At 42.1% G+C, this 20,471-nt stretch overlaps 2 protein-coding genes across 2 annotated transcripts in view; both read right to left on the reverse strand.

Annotated features, from left to right (window-relative positions):
- Positions 1-5,511, reverse strand: part of CHPT1 (choline phosphotransferase 1) — a gene marked incomplete at its 5' end in the record, with an annotated part of 24,698 nt that extends 19,187 nt beyond the window's left edge. Inside the window, one exon of the mRNA XM_082498666.1 lies at positions 5,269-5,511. Within this exon, the coding sequence (XP_082354792.1) occupies positions 5,269-5,511 (243 nt within the window). The remainder of the gene's footprint in view (positions 1-5,268) is intronic.
- A 9,196-nt stretch (positions 5,512-14,707) lies between these two features.
- Positions 14,708-20,471, reverse strand: part of MYBPC1 (myosin binding protein C1) — a gene marked incomplete at its 3' end in the record, with an annotated part of 74,665 nt that continues 68,901 nt past the window's right edge. Inside the window, exons 30-32 of the mRNA XM_082499553.1 lie at positions 20,048-20,234; positions 15,203-15,261; positions 14,708-14,779 (exon numbers count right to left, since the gene is read on the reverse strand). Coding sequence (XP_082355679.1) covers positions 14,708-14,779; positions 15,203-15,261; positions 20,048-20,234 — 318 coding nt within the window. The remainder of the gene's footprint in view (positions 14,780-15,202; positions 15,262-20,047; positions 20,235-20,471) is intronic.

Raw genomic sequence — 20,471 nt, forward strand, 5'->3', positions numbered from 1 at the left:
AGATCCTTTACCACTTATTTCAAGCAAAGCCCTCAAGCCCAGAGTTCAACAGCCCCAGCTTATGCAACATTTAAAGATTCGCCCCCCCCTTGATTTCTCATCACATTTTGTCATAATCTCGCTTCCTCAATCCAACACCACAGCAACTAATTTTGCCCTATTTTACACAGCCCCTCTCCGGAACAGAGCCAGAATAGAGACAGACATTTTTACTGGACTTCCTCCCTCTTCCCCCCAAATATGGATCACTTCTCTCACTTTTGTTTTGCACAAAGCACTATGTACAATTGTGCTAATAGCAGGAGAAGGGAAGGGGCTGTTTAAACCTGTATTACAGCTGGGGAAGAGGGCAGGGAAGGAAAAAAATAATAAAATAATCACACTAAAGCCCAAGTGCATTTCATGCATACCAGAGTCTCCCTGCATTCCTTCAGCATCCTCCTCTCCCCAACAAGCTCCCTCTGAAAAAGCTCCCGTCCTCCTGTACTGGGGTTCCTGAACCTTCGCTGTCTTCCTTTATGCCAAATACCTCTTCCTCCCATTTACTGCTGAGTGCTCCATTCTTCACTGGAGGGTACGGACTGAATTCCCCACCCCACTCAGTGCTTCACACCTCTCCTTTATCGGGTCAGGGGCTTAATACTTCTTCCTTTGCACCCCCAGTTCATACCAGATGTTCCAGTTCTTGTCTACTTTATTCTTTCTCCCACAAAGCTCATTTGTTCCCTTGCTATTTACACAATTCCATGCCTGTCAATATTTTCCCATCATTTCTCCCTCTGACAGGAAATAACTCAAGACAATGCCTCTTTCAGTTTAAAATATGGGGTTTAGGGGGTTTGTTGGTTGAGCTTTTTGTTTGTTTGGTTGTTGTTGTTGTTTTTTAAAGGGAGTTTTAAAACAAGAGATTGAGAGAAGCAGAGACAGCACCTCATCAATGTTCCTCTCCCTCCAAGCAGTTAATAGCGGAGGAGCTAGCTGGAGCCACCTAGAGCCTCCCATGCTTTTTGGTCTCCCTAGAAACAGGGCTTTCTAAATACCATGTTCCAGCAAGGTATAACACGCTTTTATAAATGCACTACACCATATTTTAAGCAATTCTACAGAGTTGGCCACCACAAGCCTCCACTCCCTCCCTAGCTCTGCTCTCTGCATGAGAACCCTTGAGCCCCTGCCCCCTTTCGCTGTCATTGCCCAAACTGCAAATCCCTAATCCATGCTTTTCTCTTCCTGTACCTCTACTCCCAGTAACCTGCAGGAAATTATAGACAACAGAAACAAAGGCCTTAAAAAAAAAAAAAAAAACCAAACACCAAATAAATCAGACATGATGATCTCCAGAAGTCCCTTCCAACCCTGACCATCCTGTGATTCTGTATGATGGAACCTAGGAAGCTGTGAGCATGCAGGACAAGTCTTTATCACTGGATGAAATCTACTCTCATCATTTTGGGGGACTCTTTGCTTAGATCCTGCTATAACTGCTACAAGATATTTTTTTTAAAATAGATATAAATTCTATACAAAGAAATAATTACTGTTAGCATGAACTTCTGCCCTAAAATTCTAGCTTCCCATGGTATTTTAGAGAGACCTGTGGCTGAGCTCGAAGGATTACGGAAGCTAGGCCCCTTCATGAGCAATCACCAAAACAGCAGGATCAGAGTTTCCTTTCTCCTTTGTAATAAGATAGAGAATTAGGTTTAGCCAGTTTTCTTCCTAGTGTTGATGCAAGGAAAACATTAACATGTCATTCTTCCCCAGAATGGGAAGGGATAACGAGAGATTCATGTGCAAAACCTAATGAAGTGACTATAGGTACTTCAGAGCAGTCAGCTTGCAGTAGAGCAAAACAGTTCATTGCCAAATGGTGAGAACAAAATGGAAATCCTCACCTAAGAAGTGCTCCTTTTACATGCTAATGTAGAAAATACAGACTGTTCATACTTAAAGTCAGCAAAACTTTTAATTCCTAAACATTTTATAATTAGTGCCAAAAAACCCAACCAGCCAACCAACCAAAAAAACTAGAAAACAACCCCAGTCTGCGTTCACAACGAAGATATTTCAGCCATCCACAGAACACAAAACGTGCAGGTAGTGTCCTCCTCACCACCACACTTGGCATAGCAATCCCATATATTATTTCTATAAATTACTGTCCCAAGTTACACAGAGTAGGAAACTGGACAAACACTACAAAAATCTACACACGTGGATTTTAGTTACAGCAGTGTTTGAGGGGTGCAGTCCGCTAATGTCTTAGCTACAAATAAGAAGGCTTATGGTGAAATGCACATTTACAGGAGACAGTGATACAACCCACGTTCCTACTAGACAAGAAGACATTGCTGAAGCAGACAATATTTTATAAAGCCAAAGCATATTGTGCTAGTCAGTAACAAACTGGCTTTTAGTGGTTATTGATGCTGATGAAGATAAAAAAATAGCGTATAAGGATATAACAGCTACACAGTAAGAGAACAAGGGAGCATTGTATGGTTTTAGACATTAGTTGCATTGTGTGCGGAGAGAAAAAGTATTATTAAATTGTGAAATTCACTGCAACAGGACATAATGGAAGCTGAAAGTACAAACAGGTTCAAAACAAATCATTCAAAAGGCAAAATCATGAAGTAGAAGGTGTCTGTGGGGAAATAGATCCATCAGTTGCTCTTCTGACCCGAGTAGAAACCCTTGCTGAGAAACCCCTAAACCAGTCTTTTGGCAGCTGGATGGGTATATCGGGGAAAGATCTCTTTTCTAAGCATCTGCTAGCAGCTACTCTCCGAGGGGTTTCAGCTGCCGGTCTTACTTGTTTTGGATTGTTTGTACAAACATCAAGACTTCAGCGTTTTCAATAAAGGACTAATAGAAATGGCCCACTTAAGACTGGTTAGGGAAAAAACAACCAACCACACAAACTGACTCATAAAAATATCCTCCACCTAAACTCAAAACCTGCTTGTTATTGTATCTGAGTCTTCTATTCAGCGTTCCTACACTTCCACCAAGAGAATATAACAAGTCCTTATTAGTGCATCAGGTAATCAAGATCTGCCCATGAATGGAAGAGGTGGCTTGGCAGTATAGAGAGGTGATGTTGAAATGCCCTATGCTATTAGTTCAGCCTGCGATTCAATCACCTTTAACAACATTTTCAGTTCTACCTTCCCCCTAGCCCTTCCAGCCCACACATCCAAGTCAAAAGTACAAAGTAGGTATTACAACAGTACACAGAGCACCTATTAACGTTGCAACAATTTTACCTTTTTAAAAAACCCGCCCAGAACCATGACATCTGAGGTGGAAGACGAGCTGAGTCATTAAACAAGCAGAAGAGAGAGAACAATGCCCTAAGTGATAGAGCAAGGGAAAGTGAAGGCTGTTCTCACATTGGACAGGCAACAAAAAACCAATAGGATAAGAAGCCTGGCTTTACACTACATATTTTTAAAGGATATACTAATATCTGAACAAGGAAGTTTAGTCCAAACTGTAGGTTCTTAAAAAATTCAGCTTCCATAATTAAAAAAACCCCAAACAGTAAAGTTCCTAAAGCTCAACGTAGGCTTCCCTTGAAGGAATAATTCCCTGCAGTACAATTTTTTTCTTTTTGTCCAAGAGTCCTCAAGGGAAAAACAACTTAAAATTTACTTTCTGCCTTTTTTTTTTTTCTTAATAGCAAAGAGAAGAAGCTAAAATGAACATTCAGGCACATAGCTGGCACAGCATTGATATCTACATCACAAAACTAAGCTAAAGGTAGCAGTTCCACAAGCATTTTAATAAAATGCCACTAGAAGACAATCTGCAGTTTCCAACCATTCACTTTCACCTCAAACTTCCCTTCTCCTACTGCCTGCAACGCCACAGAATGCCTCCACCAGGTGATGCAAATCAGGGAAGCAATGAGGGTCAGACCGAAGCAAAGTTAATTTTGATCTGCATCAGCTTCCTGATATGTCTGCCACAAACACCTCTGCTAACACAAAGGGCAAAGCAGCTACAGAAGAGGAAGGGTGCTTCCATCAACAAGAACACTCAGCAAAGTATATCTATGTTATTAAAAAAACCCAATCAACCGCCACCTCTGCCATTAGGATTTAAGCCCACCAGAACACAGGAAAAACAGCAGCCGCCCTTCAAGACATTTTACCTACACAAAGCAATTTTCCCCTGATATTTCCCACCTGTGAAGACTCTACATTGGGAAACTCGTAACAGGCTGGGAAGCTCCGACAAAAGTTCCTTAAATTGTCAGAGAAACTTTAGGCAACCCAGTTTAAGCGATAGCAGCATTGGCCCACGTTAACATGCCTGTTTTCCCTCCAGAAGCTAAAGTAATTAAAACATTTCCCATGTGAGGACGGGAAGCACGTGAGCTGCTGTCAGCTAACACATCTGTGACACAACCCAACCTCTGTTCTGAACTACGCGATGCTGCCGTGGCGTCCGCTGTGCCCCGTGGCCAGCTCTGCCTTGCGCCTGGGCACATCCCGCACCCTCTCCCCCGGCCCCCAGCCGTTTTGACCTCCATGGCCCCTCTGTCACAGCCCTCCTCTTGAGGAGGGAGGGAGCTGACACAGCTTAAGTCTCCCTCCCAGCAAGCTGCCCGAGCGGAGGCACACGCGTGGGACGTCAGATGGTCCCTGGAGGAGGCTGGGGTCCCACACGCCAGGGTGAGCCTGGCTATGCCTTCCACAGGGCTTGGCATGGGCCAAGCACCGGGTGAGAGCCCCATCCCCATGGAGACCTCTGGTCAGCGAAGGGCTGGGGAGGAGAGAGGAGCCCACCGAGGCTTGCCCTTCCAACGCAATCCCCGCAGCATTTCGGCATTCAAACCTTAGCGCCTATCTCCAGCCTGACCCCTGCTAACCCCAAAGCCTGACCCCCGCATCACCGCTCCTACGGTTTCTCAGGGGATACCCACAGCGCTACCTCAGCCTCCCTCCACCCCCCCCACCCCCTTCCTTCCTCCCTTCCATGGGAAGGGCCACCCGTGTTACCGCCGCAGAGCCGAAAGTGACAAGGCACCGCACCCCGCGGTGGGCAGCGGCTCCAGCGCTGCGGGGGCTGTCAGGAGGTAGCGGGGCGGCTCCCCCACACCGGGCCCTCCCGGGGCCCGCAGGGCGGGCGGGCACGGCGGCCCCCGCGGGGCGGCGGCCGAAGCAGGGCTGAGGCAAGGCCGTGGCGGGAGGAGGCGGTGGAAGGGGGTCAGGCTGTAGCGCCGAGGCGGCGGCGGTGGCGCGCCGTGGCCGGCGGTACCTGCTCGGTGGCGCTGGGGCAGCAGGCGATGAGCGGCAGCGCCGTCAGGCAGTTCAGCAGGAGGCCGCCCAAGGTGATGGCGTTGGGGGCCAGCCCCAGCGGGACCTGCTCCACCAGCCAGGCCCAGTAGGGCTGCAGCCACGGCTCCAGCAGCGAGCGCCCGGCCGCGCTGTAGCGGTGCTGCTCCAGGCGCTTCAGCTGCGCCGGGCTGAGGGGCGCGGGCAGAGCCCAGGGCACGGCCATGCTGCTGCCGCCGCCACCCCCACCGCGGGAGCCGCCGCTCAGCCGCGCACCGGACGGGACCAGGGTCAGGCCGCCGCCGCCGCCGCCGCTCGGGGCGGGGCAGAGCTGAGGGCCGCGGCGGGAGGCGGAAGAGGCCGACGCCCAGCGGCGGCTCTGCGGGCGAGGAGTCGCTGCCGCCCCCGCGACAGCTAAGGCGGGGAGGGCGCCTTCGCCCCCGCCCCACCGTTGGTTCCCTCACCCCGAGGTCACGGCTCGCTCCCCCGCAGCCTGGGCCCCGTTTCTAGGCTGTGGCGGCTCCGCCGGCCCCGCCTGGCCCGTGAGGGGATGGGGATCCCCCCCTCTCCCTGTCCCGGCGGCGGGGGGAGCCCTGGGTCGTCGAGGGGGTGCGCCGCGGGTGGGCCCGTCCCGCCTGCCGCCATTTCCCCCGGCCCGTGGGTGGTCAGGGCCGGTGGTGGGGCCTGATGCGGTGGGCCCGTGCGCCCACGTCTCGTCGCTGCTGGATCCTCCGCTCCCCCGTGGTTTTCCTTATTCATCTTCTTTTCCTTGCGCACGTTTTCTAATGCAGCGGCCGGTCGCAGCGGGAGGCCAGCGAGGCGTTTGGCTGGAGCAAGGCTTGGGCAGCAAGGCGACCCCACCACAGCCACGTCTGCAGGGAGGTGATCCCCACTGTGTGGGCCAAGGGGACCTCCACCACCCAGAGGGGACCCGCTGCCCCGAGGAGCGTCCGTGACCTGTGACGGGGCAGCGGGACACTGCCTTACGCAGGACTGCCTTTACCTTCTTCACCAGCGTAGAGAAGGTGTTTTGAAACAAATGCGCCTTTTGAGAAATTGTGGCACGTCAGGTTACTTTAATTGGTCGTGTGAAGGGTCTTAGACACATCCCTCACTCTAGGAAGGTATGTGGTTTCTGGAGGTGGCCACGGAAAGCTGAGCACTGCGTAGCTGTATGAAAGATGAAGTAGAAAGCGTAAAATACAACTTCTAATGAGTGTTATATACCCAAATGGCATCTTCTTAGAATCAGGAATCCTTTTTTTAAGTTATTCCATTGTGAGCCAGAGGCTGCAGCTCTCTGGCCAGACACAACAATTTCCTGGACAGAGCAGTTTCCTGTTATTCAAAGTGAGCAGACTCGCTTTGATAAAGTTAGTATGTTTTTGAGTAGCTTTCTCTGCTGCTAGGGTTAGGAATGCTTGATGTGTGCAAAAGGGTGGTTTCAAAATCCCTTGACATGGTATGTGTGTCCCAAGTGCTATATCTTTTGTCAGCTGATTTCATTTACAGATCACTAAATACAGTAGGATATTGCAATTGGGATTAGGGGCCAAAACAGAGAAGAAAGGAACTGACAGCAAAGGAGGGGGTAATACATAACATAATAAAGAAAGATTCAGTAATTGCCAATGAGAGAATGGCAAAAGGGAAATGTGTCAGATTCACAACCAAGCAGATCCCCAGTCCATTGGAATTGCTGGGTTTGGAAAAAACTGTTTCTTGTAGCATTGCAGTGGTCGATAAACATAATGGTACTGGCACAAGAAAAAGAAAAGAAAACAAATTTGGAAAAGAAGTGGAAGGGGAAGTAAGTGGTGTAAAAAGTGAGGGCCGCATGAGTAAAGGAAGAAATAGATTCCCTACTGAATTTATCACTGAGCTTGGGGAAGGGTTTGTTTTAATTTAAAAAGTATTCAGCAACAAGGTATAGAACAAGAGAACAGAGTATTTAAAGTCCAGTGTGTTTAGACTTCCAGCACTTCCTCAGTATTCAGGATACAGTTTTGCTTCCAAATGCTCTTTGCTTCAGCAAAGCAGCAGGTTGACTTGTCAGTCAGGAAAGCAGGCCATGAAAATCAAGTGACAGTAAATACACTGTGCTTAAAATAGAATGCCTTTTGCTCCAGAAACTCAAAATGCAACAAAAGACATTCATAAAGTAAGCGGCCCTTCACAATGCTCAGTAAAAGATTACACTTTTTTTCCCTTAAAAGGAAGTACAAGAAGCTTGAAACATTTTTTATAAAAGGAATATTTTTTAAAATTGCTGACTCTCAGTGAAGACCTCCTTATAAACACTATATCCGAATTTATGCATTCTTTAAAAGATTTGCATGTATTTTTTCTCCTTCCATTTTATATTTGTGAGTTTGTTTTCAGTGAGAGAAAAATGGGCTGCACTGGCCATGATCTTTCAATGCAAATGGGTAACTACAATGCTTGTATCAAGCTCCCCATACAGCAATTTGAGAATGGATACATATTTATACAACAGTAACATTTATATGCCAAATACTCTTCCATGGGCAATGAGAGCAAGCCAAGAGAAGACAAAATATTTTCCTCTGGCTTCCTGAGAAATAAACATCCTCTTTTTATTAACTTTGATTCTTCTTTGTATGTGTGTCTGTGTGTGTATACGTTTCGGTCTGCCTTCTTATTCCAAGTAATAAATTTCCTTGACCTATGTAAGTCAAACTGAATGCCAAGGCAGAGCTTTCAGAAATACTAGATTCCTACCAGATATGTGAAAGTGTACAGAAAAGAAAAACCTTATTAAAGCTGCTACTGAACTGTAACCTCAGCTCGTACTGGTTGATGGAGAATGTACATAGCAAACAGATAATATGAATAATGCCACTAGCTGAAGACTTAAACTGGTTTCACATATTAGGAGACATCAAGGAACACAACCGTAAGCCATAAAACCACTACTAGTTTCACTTTCCCTGGGGGCTTTTGTGTTTTGCTCTTACTTTACCTCACGTGACCAGATTTTAGTTGCTGTCGTCTGTTACTTCTAGTAACTTTCAGGTTCACTAACTTCTTGGAAATTCCATGTAAGCTGACTTTGGAGAAATTTCTTCTTGGGAGCATTTGGCCATATCTTCTACAGCATGATATTCTGCCGCTTCTATTATCTCTAGGTTGTTTTGCCTGCAGTTTTTGTTGTCTTTGGTATGTCTTTATTCTCCCAAGCTGGTATTAACTGCAGATTTCGTTAGCATTTTCTTTACTCTGTGGTTTTTGTCACTTTACTTCATCTATTAAACACCATCCCTGGAGAATCCCATTAGGCAAATCACCATAAATCAAAACCTTTATCTTTTATTATTCATTATTTAAGGTTCTGCAGACCGTTTTAGATCTATTGGAAATCCCTTTCCTATCCCACCCCATCCTATTATTCCTCTCAAAGTAATTTTCAATTAATTTTTAATCCAGAGGCTTGGCTGGTCAGCATAGTTAGTGAGAGCATGAATTTATAGCACTCTAATGCCCACTCATCTCAGTTCCACCCACAGCCCGATTCCCAGTACTTCCTATTGGCGTGGCACACCTCGAGCCCGAGGGACAGCCAATGGCGAATGCTGGGCAACGCGACTGGAGAGGAATTAAGGGCATCCAAATATAATGCTTACTGTTCACACGGTGAAAAGTAGCTTAGTTCAGCTTGTCTTTTAACACTGCTGGCATCTGGTAGAAATTAGAGCAGCTAATTCCATCGGCCGAGAGCCTACAGAAACTGAGATTTATGCTGGCTTCCAGGTTGTTATGTATGGTATATTAAGACTGAGGAGGCAGATAGATATGTAAGCTCGAAGCTGTAAAACATCATTGCATACAAAGTGCAGATGGCTGCACGCATCCTTTTTGGCTTACTGAAAAGCACAAACTCAGAATAACTATGGCTTTTGATGCTGACTACAATATATCTCGGCAGACTGATATTATTTTAAATGAGGGCCATGTACTTAAATGCTTAAACCTCCACAGCATATATTCAGACTGACCCTCTTCCACAGCCTTCTGTGCTTCAAAACAGATGAAGGGAATCCCAATTCACCAGTGAGATACAGAATAAAGAGAAATTATTAATCCTTTATGAAATTTTCTTCTTTGTAGATCTGTTGCCTTCTTTCATGTGTAGGGGTGAATGAACATGTAGGAGTGAATTGATTTTGGCAGGAACGGGGTGAAATGCAGGTGAAGCATCCAGGATCACAGGGAATGGAGAATTGCTTCCTTGCACACATGGCAGCGCAGAAGAAATCACAAAGAAGGAAAGAAAAGAAAGAAGAAAAATCTTACTCAGAGCGAGTAAGATTTACAGAGCAAAGTGAGAAAATGCATTCAGATCTGCAAAGGGAAAGAAGTGGTAATTCAACTGCAAAAACACCAGTTTGGCAGTGGCGGTTCATAGTGACACATTCTTTTATAATTGCATAATTACTAAGTGCTGGATGTTTGAAAATGCGCTGACGTCAAATAACCATCTTGTAATGTACTACTGGTCTAAGTAGTCCTTTATCTTTATAAACCATAATTGCAGATCAATCATTAGTCAGTAAGCACATAACCTACTGATCTATACAGCCAGAGTGAGAACTGGTTAATAAGTGACAGGGCACTAGGGGATGGATGACCTGGCCTAATTATGTGTGACCTTGTGTCTCACATGCTTCAGAGTTTGCTGGAGACTTACAGACAATCGCCCCTACTCCTGAAATAGTTGGAGGTTAATGATGCAACAGTTGGAAGAGTAATGTAGGCATTTTACCTTACCTAAGGCGTTTTTGCCTTGCACGGTAAACTGCAAAGTGATATGGTCTGAGTCCCTCTTCTGCTATGATACCTACAAGATCTCCACGAATTGCTGAGGAATGGGGCGGATCCAGAATGACGAAAGGTGTCACGGTTAGCATTTATAATATGTAAAATACTGAAAACATATAGATTCAAAATGGCACATATCTGTAACATTTATCTTCACTCACATTCTGTGTCATATATCTATCTTAAAGTGTAAGCCCGTTGGGCTAGGTGACTGCTGATACTGTTTTCCACTCGATGTGGTGGGCTCAAGTTCCTGCTTTACAGTATGTGGAAATTAAACAAGAAATGTGGTAAGATGAGACAGAAAACCCCCTAAAAAAATAGTAAACAAGAACTCGATAGACCTTAAACACTTCATATTTATTGTACATTAAATAAACCAGTTTCAGTTCAGTTGAGAGACTGATGGGTCAGATTTAGGAAATCAAAACTTCTAAAGGAAGATATGTTCAGCGTAAATGATCATTAAGTACATATGTGTTATTTATGTTATAGTAAAACCATATTCTGTTAAACAATTCTCAGGTGAATAAGATACGTTATCAAAGAGGTATGTATTCCAAGGGTCTTATTGCACAGCTACTGGCTAATCCATGTACTTTCAATCTGAGAAGGATATGCTTTGTACCACCGAGTACAAACTCTGACTGCCTCTTCGTGTATATTACACAGCTTCTCCTCTTTCCTCATTGAAAAACAGAACACAATATCAAACAGAAAATAAAGCTGAACATTACAAAACGTGTGTTGTCTTCAGTTCATTTCATTTCAACCCCAAAGCAATCCATGCGTATTCTTTCTTTTCGGTAAGAGCAGGTAGGGAAAACAAATCAACAAATAAGAAACAAAAAAAAAATAAAGGGGGGGAAGAAAATAAAATCCCCAACCACACGTTTGTTCTGTCATTGCAAGAACTAAAATGCTGTAATTCTGCTACCAATTTCCAGCGCAGTGGGAGGAAACACTGTGGACGGACTCTCACTTCCCCTCAGTTTTGTCTGCCTGTACTTCACGCATATATGAATCAATGATATGCGGAGGCACTCCATCCATCAATAGTCTGAAGAACGAAAGCCCACCTACGAACAAGGAATAAGACAATCTTCAGGTGGAAGGTCCCTGGAGCAACAGCTTTGTACCTTTATTTTCTGGTGTACGTGACGAAGATTTAGTCAGTCCCTATTGCATACTTCATTTTGAGATGTGATAAAATTCATCCCTGTTCAAAAGTCCAGCACGAGAATTAACCATTAGTTATTCTCTGTACTATACGGAACATTCCTGTCCTCTTGCACAGGGTGAATTTCATTTCTAGGTTGTCATATATTCAGTCGTTTATCTCACCCCATGCAATAATCTATGATAAGCTTCACCTCAACTAACCCTCCCTCCTGGATTTCCATCAGGGTGGGTGTAGTCAGAGATGAAAGTCAGCCCCAGAGGGAACAATGTAGAAAACACCCGACTGCGATGAGTTGTGGAAAACATGCAGAGACATTAAAATTATTCTAATGTTGGGTCTTGTAATGGTTTATAAGTATTTAGCAAAATATTTACCATGTTGCTTGAAAATAACAGGTGGGATGACATATGTAAATATATGAAAAAAAAAAAAAAAAAAAGCCAGGATTTTAGATATAGGTGCCTCTAGACTCCAGAGAGAGGTGATGAAAGTCAAAACTTTCTGCTGGGGAAAGTCTGAAGAATGATTTTGGATTCTCTTTTGAATAAAAAATTGACCACATGTAATCACCTTGGATCCCGGTGCTTACTCCTTGGAAGCTCTAGAGTTTTCCCAGGGCTTGAAGCTATTAGTATGTGATCTCAAAGCTGTGGGAGGTCCTGCACCGATCCACAGGGGGGACTTACTCCACGCTTGTGGCCAGCATCATCCTTAGCTGCAGCAGTGAGTGTCCACGCACACAAGCCCCACTGGCAAATAAAGGCCTTTTGTAAGTGCTTCCTTCAACCCGGCCAAAACTTAGTTTCCTGTCTCTATGAAACTAAACTCCCCCCGCCATTTTCCAGTTTTATGATGGTTGGAGTCAATAGTCACCAAAGAGGTATCAGAAGTACCATTCCCAGCCTTTTAGGTCCATGTGCTTTATGACTGTGGCTTAGCCACCATGAGTAAAAAAGTGACCCAAACCTATTTTAAATTACTGCTATAAAAGAAACCTGGGCTTATAAGAAAGCCATTGGAAGTACTCAAGGTTTTCTTTGCTGTTCTGGAGAAAGGGACAAGGCAAAGGGGCCAGTTGCCCAGGCAAGTTGTGGATGCCCCATGCCTGGAGGTGTTCAAGGCCAGACTGGATGGGGCTTTGAGCAACCTGGTCTAGTGGGAGGTGTCCCTGCCCATGGCAGGGGGGTTGGAACTCCATGATCTTTAAGGTCCCTTCCAACCTAAACCATTCTATGATTGTATGGAAAGATTTTTGAAGAACATTTAATAATTTTAGCAATCCAAGACAAAATATTTCTTTCAGTGCCCAGAAGAACAAGTACGTAGTGTCTAACTCACCAGCCAGGGCACCCCAGATCCCACTGATGTAAAAAAAAAAAATTTAATACAAAAAAATCCAAATTAAGAGTCAAATTTCATGCCATTGAAAAAAATGGTTATGGAAACTAAAACATGGCTTTTTATGTTAATTTCATTGAAATCAAGTGACATTTGTAAGGAGCAGTGGGAAAAAGGTAAATATTTTGCTAAAACATTAGAGTCTGCCCATTCTCGAGGTGAAGGGTGGCATTTGTTCTAAGAAAGCTATGTACCACTCCTGTCCCTCTTACGAATCTGCATGAGTCCTCTGTTCTGCAAGTCACAAAACCACCTGCTAATAACCGCACTTACCTTCGGAGCCTTTTCTGGAGCGCACCAAAAGCTTTAAAGCAAAAGTACATTGCCAGGATGAAGACATCACTGTCTCTGAATGCTTCAAGCTAAATGCAACTGAGCTGATACTTACAGACAGCGTTTATCCTGAGTACAGGTTTTAGGATTTTGTAACCTTTATTAACACAAGGATTATCCAATTAAAGCGCTATTAGTTACTAGTGATTATGAGACTGCGCTGTCTCATTTAACACCGTCATTGTTGCAGAACTCTTCGCTCCCAACCTTAGGTAGATGCACAATACAGACAAAAAAAAAAAAAAAAAAGCATGCTTTTCGGCATTCTTTTCAACTCGTGGAGTGCAAGTTGTGATACGAATCATTCCGTTTTAAATGAAATTAACTGTGGAATAAAGATTTCATTTCTGTAGAGGTATATTCCTATATGAAAATAACCGACTGTAAATGCAAAATGCTCTTTTATTACTTGCATTTTATTCATGCTAACTAATCATGCTAATTCATGCACTGTTAAATTCCATTGCAACACGCACTATTAGAATGTAATGGGATGTACTACTATGAGGAATTACCATAACAAGCAATTATGATAAAAATCTGGATTTATATGCATTAAAACTATCATGCTACTAATTTTAAAAACCATTTTCATTAAGTGAAATAATGAAAATCATGCCATACTAGGCAGACATTGTATGACCTGTAAACAGACATAAGCTTCATATGCAAGAACCATATGAAAGCTTACCTTAGATGACAATATACATTCAAAAATCCTTACTGTGTAACTAAGGGAGAGAGAGAAAGAGAAGTAACCATTTAAGCACAAACACAAAAGTAGAGAGAAAACGTTGAGTGAAATTATGCTCACAATTATGTCAAGATGATGTTTTAATCCTTAGTCATGTAAAATATGTAAGAATAGAAGCACATGAAGAGTACAAGGTAGGGATCCAGTTCCACTTCAAAATTATCATTAATATGTAAAAGCTATATTAATATGTACAAGTAACTGTAACTCCTGTAATTAGTCTAATGTCTAGATTGGAACCAAATTATGCAACTGACATTTATGGTAAAGGTTTCCAAACATAGCTTCAAGGAAGCTAACACATATATATATATAATATTTTCCACCAGGGAAAAAAAGCACACACATAACACCGAAGCATATATCTATATATATATATATGTCGAAACTCTGTAAGGCAAAATAATCAAGTACAGACTAATAACATACCTGTGCACTAAAGTATGTACTTTGACACATATTCACATTTACATTACTTAAAGCATGCTATTTATAGGAGCCCTTTAAACATTTTGACTCTATAAAACACCCATATGTATATTTATATATGTATATCTGTAAAAGCACTCAACTTTGTTCCTACTGTACCCATTTAAGATAAATACCTTAATACTTCAAATACTACAGGAATATTATCTAGCCTAATTTCTTAACATGTTTTATGTTTAAAGTAGTAAATTTAAATGCATAATATTCTGGAGACTACTTTCTGGGCGTCTCTGACATTTTAAAACTGCACTGCCAGTATTCTGGATTTGGGCAAGGTTACAAGCAAACACATTTCTGTAGAAAGAACAGAATTCTCTGAACCCCACTGAACCTGAGTTTAAAATAAGCTCCAGAAGAAATGAAGTAAAATTATGTGTTTGTAAGTAAAAAGTTTTCACTGATTTCAATCGGATCGAGATTTCATCCTTAGATTCTGTAGTGCAAGCTCAGGCATGGATTATCACTCTCAGCACTAACTTGTAACCGAAGACTATAATTCTGTAACAAAGAATGCCTTTTAAGCGCAACAAATGTCTTTATGATACTTTTCTTCCTTCAGTAATTCTACAAGCTGACAGAGAGCTGTTTTTCAAATTTCTGACTCCTGGAAATGTCTAAGTGTTCTGGTCAAAGGTAATCACAGTCATTAAATAAATTCTTTATAGACAGGTAGTTCTATGCCCAGTGGCACAGCAGAAAGATGTCTAAAATCTCTTTAACTCAGATGTTAAATACCCACATTCTTGATTAATTTGGCCTTCTTTGCTCATGTGACATAGACATTGTATGCCATGAGACACTAGCTAGTTTAATCTAAGAAAGCAAATAAATACACGCTTTGCATGCAGAAAATGCGTTTGCATGTGGAAAGAGAGGAAGGGAATGAAATGGAATGTCCAGAGGAGTATGCTTATTATAAACCTGATTATTCCCCGCCAAGAAGAATGGTTCTCCTGGGTTAATTACTCCATGATATATCACTGCAGAATTAGAATATTTACAGTGGTATTTATTCACATTTGAAATTCTTCCCAGTTGATCTTAACACCTTATTTTTAACATTTCTTATACAGCATCTTTGCTATCGTCAACCTATTAGAGTGATCACCAACCTTGATTTAGCTCTTAAGATAAATGTTCTCCAAAAACATTTGTTTCATGATAAAAGAAGTGCAGTGCTTTATCTGAATCTTTTCATTGACATCGGTGAAGCTGATAAGGAATCAATTCCTTACTACTTGTAATGAGAGAGTTACAGCCATAGTTAGGGATCTATCCCAAACTTAAAAGAGATATATTTTGAATTATCCTTGTATAATATATATAAGCAGATTCTGTGTATGCATCATCTTTCAAGATATACAAGGTAGAGTTATTATTTTGTCTAAGATCTATTATGTGACTTTTTCAGTACATTTATGTTTACGAGAAAAGCTATTGCATGTGCAGTTGCACCGAGCAGCTCATAACGGGCATCTTTAAGTTCACTAAACAAAACTGAAAACACAAGAACAAAGTACTGTCTACCTGAAATGACATCAGTAAATGCAAGCTCCCCCCTTTTTTTTTAAAACAGAATAAAAATTTATTATATGTATTTTTTTAATTATCATGCTCAATAATTATCTTTAATTATTTTTCAAGAAATGAGCATTAAATTTATTAACAACTAAGGGTTTTAATTTGACACTAAAATACTGTAAGTGAATGGCTAAAAAAGTAGAAAATTGCAGCATACTGATATTATTCATAGCCAGAGTATCCATAGTTACTCAGTTGTTCCAAAACTATGCAAAAATCAGAAATCCTAGACAGTTCTGTCAGTAGTTCTACGATGTTCCTTGGACTGGGCTTATATACATACACGCATGATAAATTTCAGATCTCCAGCACCTCAGAAATAGGTGGATAAACCAAATTCTTGCCAACATAAGCAAATTTCACTTACTGCAAAAATATACTGTTGCATGGCATGGAGCTCTTTAGCATGACTTACTATCCAAAGATCTGTAAGAACAGGACTGTGCCAAGTACATTCACCAGGTAGGTAACGTAGCCTTGAGCCTTATTCAGGCAACTGTATCTCTTCTTTTGACCTTGATTGTTACTCGCTGGAGTAAAGCTGAACCGGTTTAAAGCTATACATATGAAAACACACGCGCACACGCGCGCGCGCGCACGCACGCACGCACACACACACACTCTGCAATCCCTTTCCCGGGAGTCAGAAATCCATAACTCTCTGCTCTGCATCGATGTGATGAGCAGTCATCCGAAGAGCCCTCCTAAATGAACAAACAGGCCGGCAAACTTAAGAGACAGAGAATTCCGCACGTAAGTCAATAGAAGAGTAAAATAAGACGTAATTATGTTTTTGTGCTCCGGCTGTTTAATACTCATTTGCATTTGTCTGTGTCACGTAGCAAACCCTGAGCCTACCCGGCTTTGCCGAGCAGCAGCTGCTGCATTCGCTTAATCCTGTCCCCTTTGAATTCATCAGCTGAACTGTCAGTCATGTTCGGAGTGTGTCAGCACTGAACCCTTGCAACAGCTGTCCCGTGCCTAAGCCCTACAAATTGCTGGTCTAAGCGGTCTTCAGAAAGGAGTCGAAAGTCATGGCTAAACCTGACAGGTTTAGGAGAGAGGAACCTCAGCCAGGGTGACCCCTCACAGCCCAAACTGTCGGGAGAGAACCACCATACCAAGCTTGGTGGGAGGGAGTGGGAGCGCACCAGCTGATGGTGGATATGAGATTGGGTTCAGAAACTTACCGTTAACTAGGGGAGGTGGGAATTAGGTTAATGAAGCAGCCCGTCACGTAGCTAAGAAGAGAGAAGCAACACAGAGCCCAGGTGGGATCCTAACAGCCTGCATTTTTCAGGACTTCTTCCGCATGTGAGGCAAAACTGAAGTACTGCTCTGAGCAAGATGTCTATGGCTTAGTTTTCCATTTTTTTTAGTTGATCTTTTAAAGTAAATATTACTTTCCTTGAGAAAAAAGAAGGCTTTTTGAGTCTGGAAATGACTATGCAGTCAGTGGGTGTGGGGAGTTTTGGTTAAAAATGGGAAAGTATGAACTAAATCTTGTGTAAAGGGAGCAATTCTTCCAGCCTCATTCTCACTGTGGCAAAGGTATGTTCAGCTGCAACTCCAGGATAAAGTGCCAGAGGAACTGAAGCTGTAGGACGATTAATATAATCTTCAGGACACAATGAATGCAAAGCCCATGCATCTATCCAGGGGTTCCTGTGGGACGAATGGTTGGGGGGACACTTGAATCTGACTGAGGTGGTAGGGTATGGCGGAAGTGTTAAGAACGGACTCAAAATCTGGGACTCACAGAGCTGGAAGCAATCTTGAGATGTCATTGAGTGCATATCACAACTCTAACAACTTGTTCTGCTGTCATTCTTTTAAGGTGCTCTTAAAGGTTCTTGGTAGCAAAGGCTCTACAACCTCTGCAGGAAATCTGCTCTAGTCCTTCACTGCTCTGACTGTTGTCTACCCAAAATGTTTGCTGCCATGTTGCCAGATACATTTTTTTTTTGGATTTAATCTATAATGCAGCCGTTATGCAAAGAATCAGCTGTGAATGGGACAGGCCTGGCAGCCTGTGAACATAGTGTACCATATGCTCTCCATTTCAGACCTGTGAAAGTTAAATAATCATTTGTCAGCAAAAATCATCAGGGACATCATCTCAGCTCTACCTAGTGATCACTTAAATGAAGAGAACTGTAGCTTTTTTTCCCCGAGATACATTACTTCTAATTGACTGGGAAAGGATCTAAGCGTTCCCAGCCTATTTCAGATACCAATCTACAAATGCAAGAAATTAAATTCCCCATCAGTATTGATCAAAGGCAGAAATCTTTCCACACTTCTCCCTTAAAAACTCTAACATAGAACAGCTTCCACTGCTGGTGAGCGATTTCTTGGAAACTATTGCATGTTAAAAGAGAGCCAGAATGATGACATGGTGTTGGTATTACACTTCAAAACCAGCAAAATAATTCATCCTGATATTCAGAGAAAAGAAGTTCCAAGATCAACAGAAGCATCTATATTACACAACAGCTGGAAAGGGAATTACTGAAGAATAATATAGAATCCATGGCAACATTTGGAGTTTAGACTTCCTAAAATGGAGAGATAATAGTTAAATTATTTCTCATCTTAAAATGTTATAATCTTATAATGTTGCATGTTATATGTAAAAATACTTCATAAAACAAAGGACAGAAATAAACAGCTGCTTGTATGTAAAATGTAGTATTTAGTTGTACTACAAGCAAAGTGCTGAAGTCTAAAAAGCTACAACTGAGTGTAAACATGCATAACAACTTAAGGGCTTGGGGACTTAGGAAGTTTAATGAAATAGCAAACTAACTTGGCCTTTCATTATACAAAAATAGATTAAGCAGCCTTCTTGGGTGACAAGGTCTTCTGTTACTCTGTGAAACAGAAATTTTGCTTGTGCGTAAGGAAAACAATTATACTTCCAGGATGAGGTCATCACCCTTTAAACACAGTATCTTAAAAATAAATCATGAAAGTTAAGGAATGTATTATGCATATTTTCATTACAGTAGTTAAAATGTTCAACTTCATAGACGAAACACTTATTGCAAATGCCAGCTTCTTGCTGGCAGATTTGAGCTGTGGCACAGGATACTTTAGAAAAGACAGAAAAAGGAAATTGAAATCCAAACGAAATACAATCCAATCCATAAGGATATTAAATATTACGGTTTTCATTATAGAATAGCGTGATGGAAATAATATAACTAGGGCCATATCCAGCTAGCCTAGATTCCCTCTAAACTGCTGAGTTAAACACTTCCTATCAGCTGTCTTTAGGCACCTTTCCTTACTCATGAGGTCGGATTATTTTTTTCAGAAATATTTAGCTTATTCCACAGTAGAAACAAAACCCTTTGGTGGGAGTTAGTCCATCTAAATATGACCCCATCTCTTCCTAGGAAGAAGTTTTCTAAAACAAATAGCCCTGAGATTATTCATTAGTAGTCCAATCCAAATCCTATTCATGGTATCCCAGTCAATGCCAAACTACCTGGAGTTCATAACATTTATCTATTCATCAAAATAAAGATATGTCTTCAGTTGTAGAAGGCTAACCTAATTTGTCCTTTTTCCCTGTATTTGGAAAATCCATAGTTTTGAATATGTTGTTCCTAAAGCAAATACAGGAATTGTATCAACTAGCTTGTGTCCTTGGGAGCAGCACTGCTTTTTGCTACATGATTTTGCTAACGAACTTCCGTAGAAGCAAGTGTTTGGTTTGTTTAATAAATAATTTTAAAGCAGGCAAAGTCTGCCCTGAACTAATCTTTCTTCCTTCTCTCCTTGCCATTTCTTTCAGAGATCTGTCTCTTATCCAAGATGATTTTCTTAATGTTTTCCCAAAGAGCTCTATGGCTGAGTCTTACTAGAGTTTCTCAGGAGGTGGCGTAGCTCTGAGTCACAGTCTACTGTTTTGTCACGTGTGAAGAAATCCTTGCAATCACTGAAGATGCGAATTGGCATGGGGGGCCGTGGGGGAAGACAATATCGCATAAGCACAGCATGTCGGTCTTCAAAAAGAAAACAAAGCAACCGATATAGTGCACGTAGTCCTAGCCAAGTTACTATTTTCATCCAGAAAAGTTAAAAAAGTTGTTTGAACCCTCTTTTGCATTTGGCTTGCATACTTTTGACTCCTGTGTTCAGACAAACAGGGCATTTGCCATGTTTCAAACCGCTTACCTTTTACTTCCAGTTTGCAATCAACTTCTGCCTCTCCAAGTTCATTGACGGCTCGGCAGGTGTAAGTACCTCCGTCGTAGGGACTGGGTTTGCGGATCTCCAAGGTGCAGACGCCTTGGTTGCCGAACATTCGGTACCTCGGGTCATTCATTATAATGACTTTGTTTTTCAGCCAGGTTATTTTGGGCTGTGGTAAAAAAAAAAAAAAAAAAAAAAAGAAATGCACAAACATATGGAATATTGAATATTTTACCACTTTTTTGTGATGTGCAGTTCAAGTTGGGTAATGCAGAAATCCTACAAAATAGACAGTGATAGAAAGGAAACTGTAATTCTTAACTCAAACAAACACAGGCTGCATCATGCCTCTGTTTTTAAGCATGATTTTTTCAGTGCAGCTCCTATCTCATAATTAGTCATAAAT

This window comes from Vanellus vanellus (assembly GCF_965231255.1).
Source record: "Vanellus vanellus genome assembly, chromosome: 1".
In the NCBI taxonomy this organism is placed as follows: Eukaryota; Metazoa; Chordata; class Aves; order Charadriiformes; family Charadriidae; genus Vanellus; species Vanellus vanellus.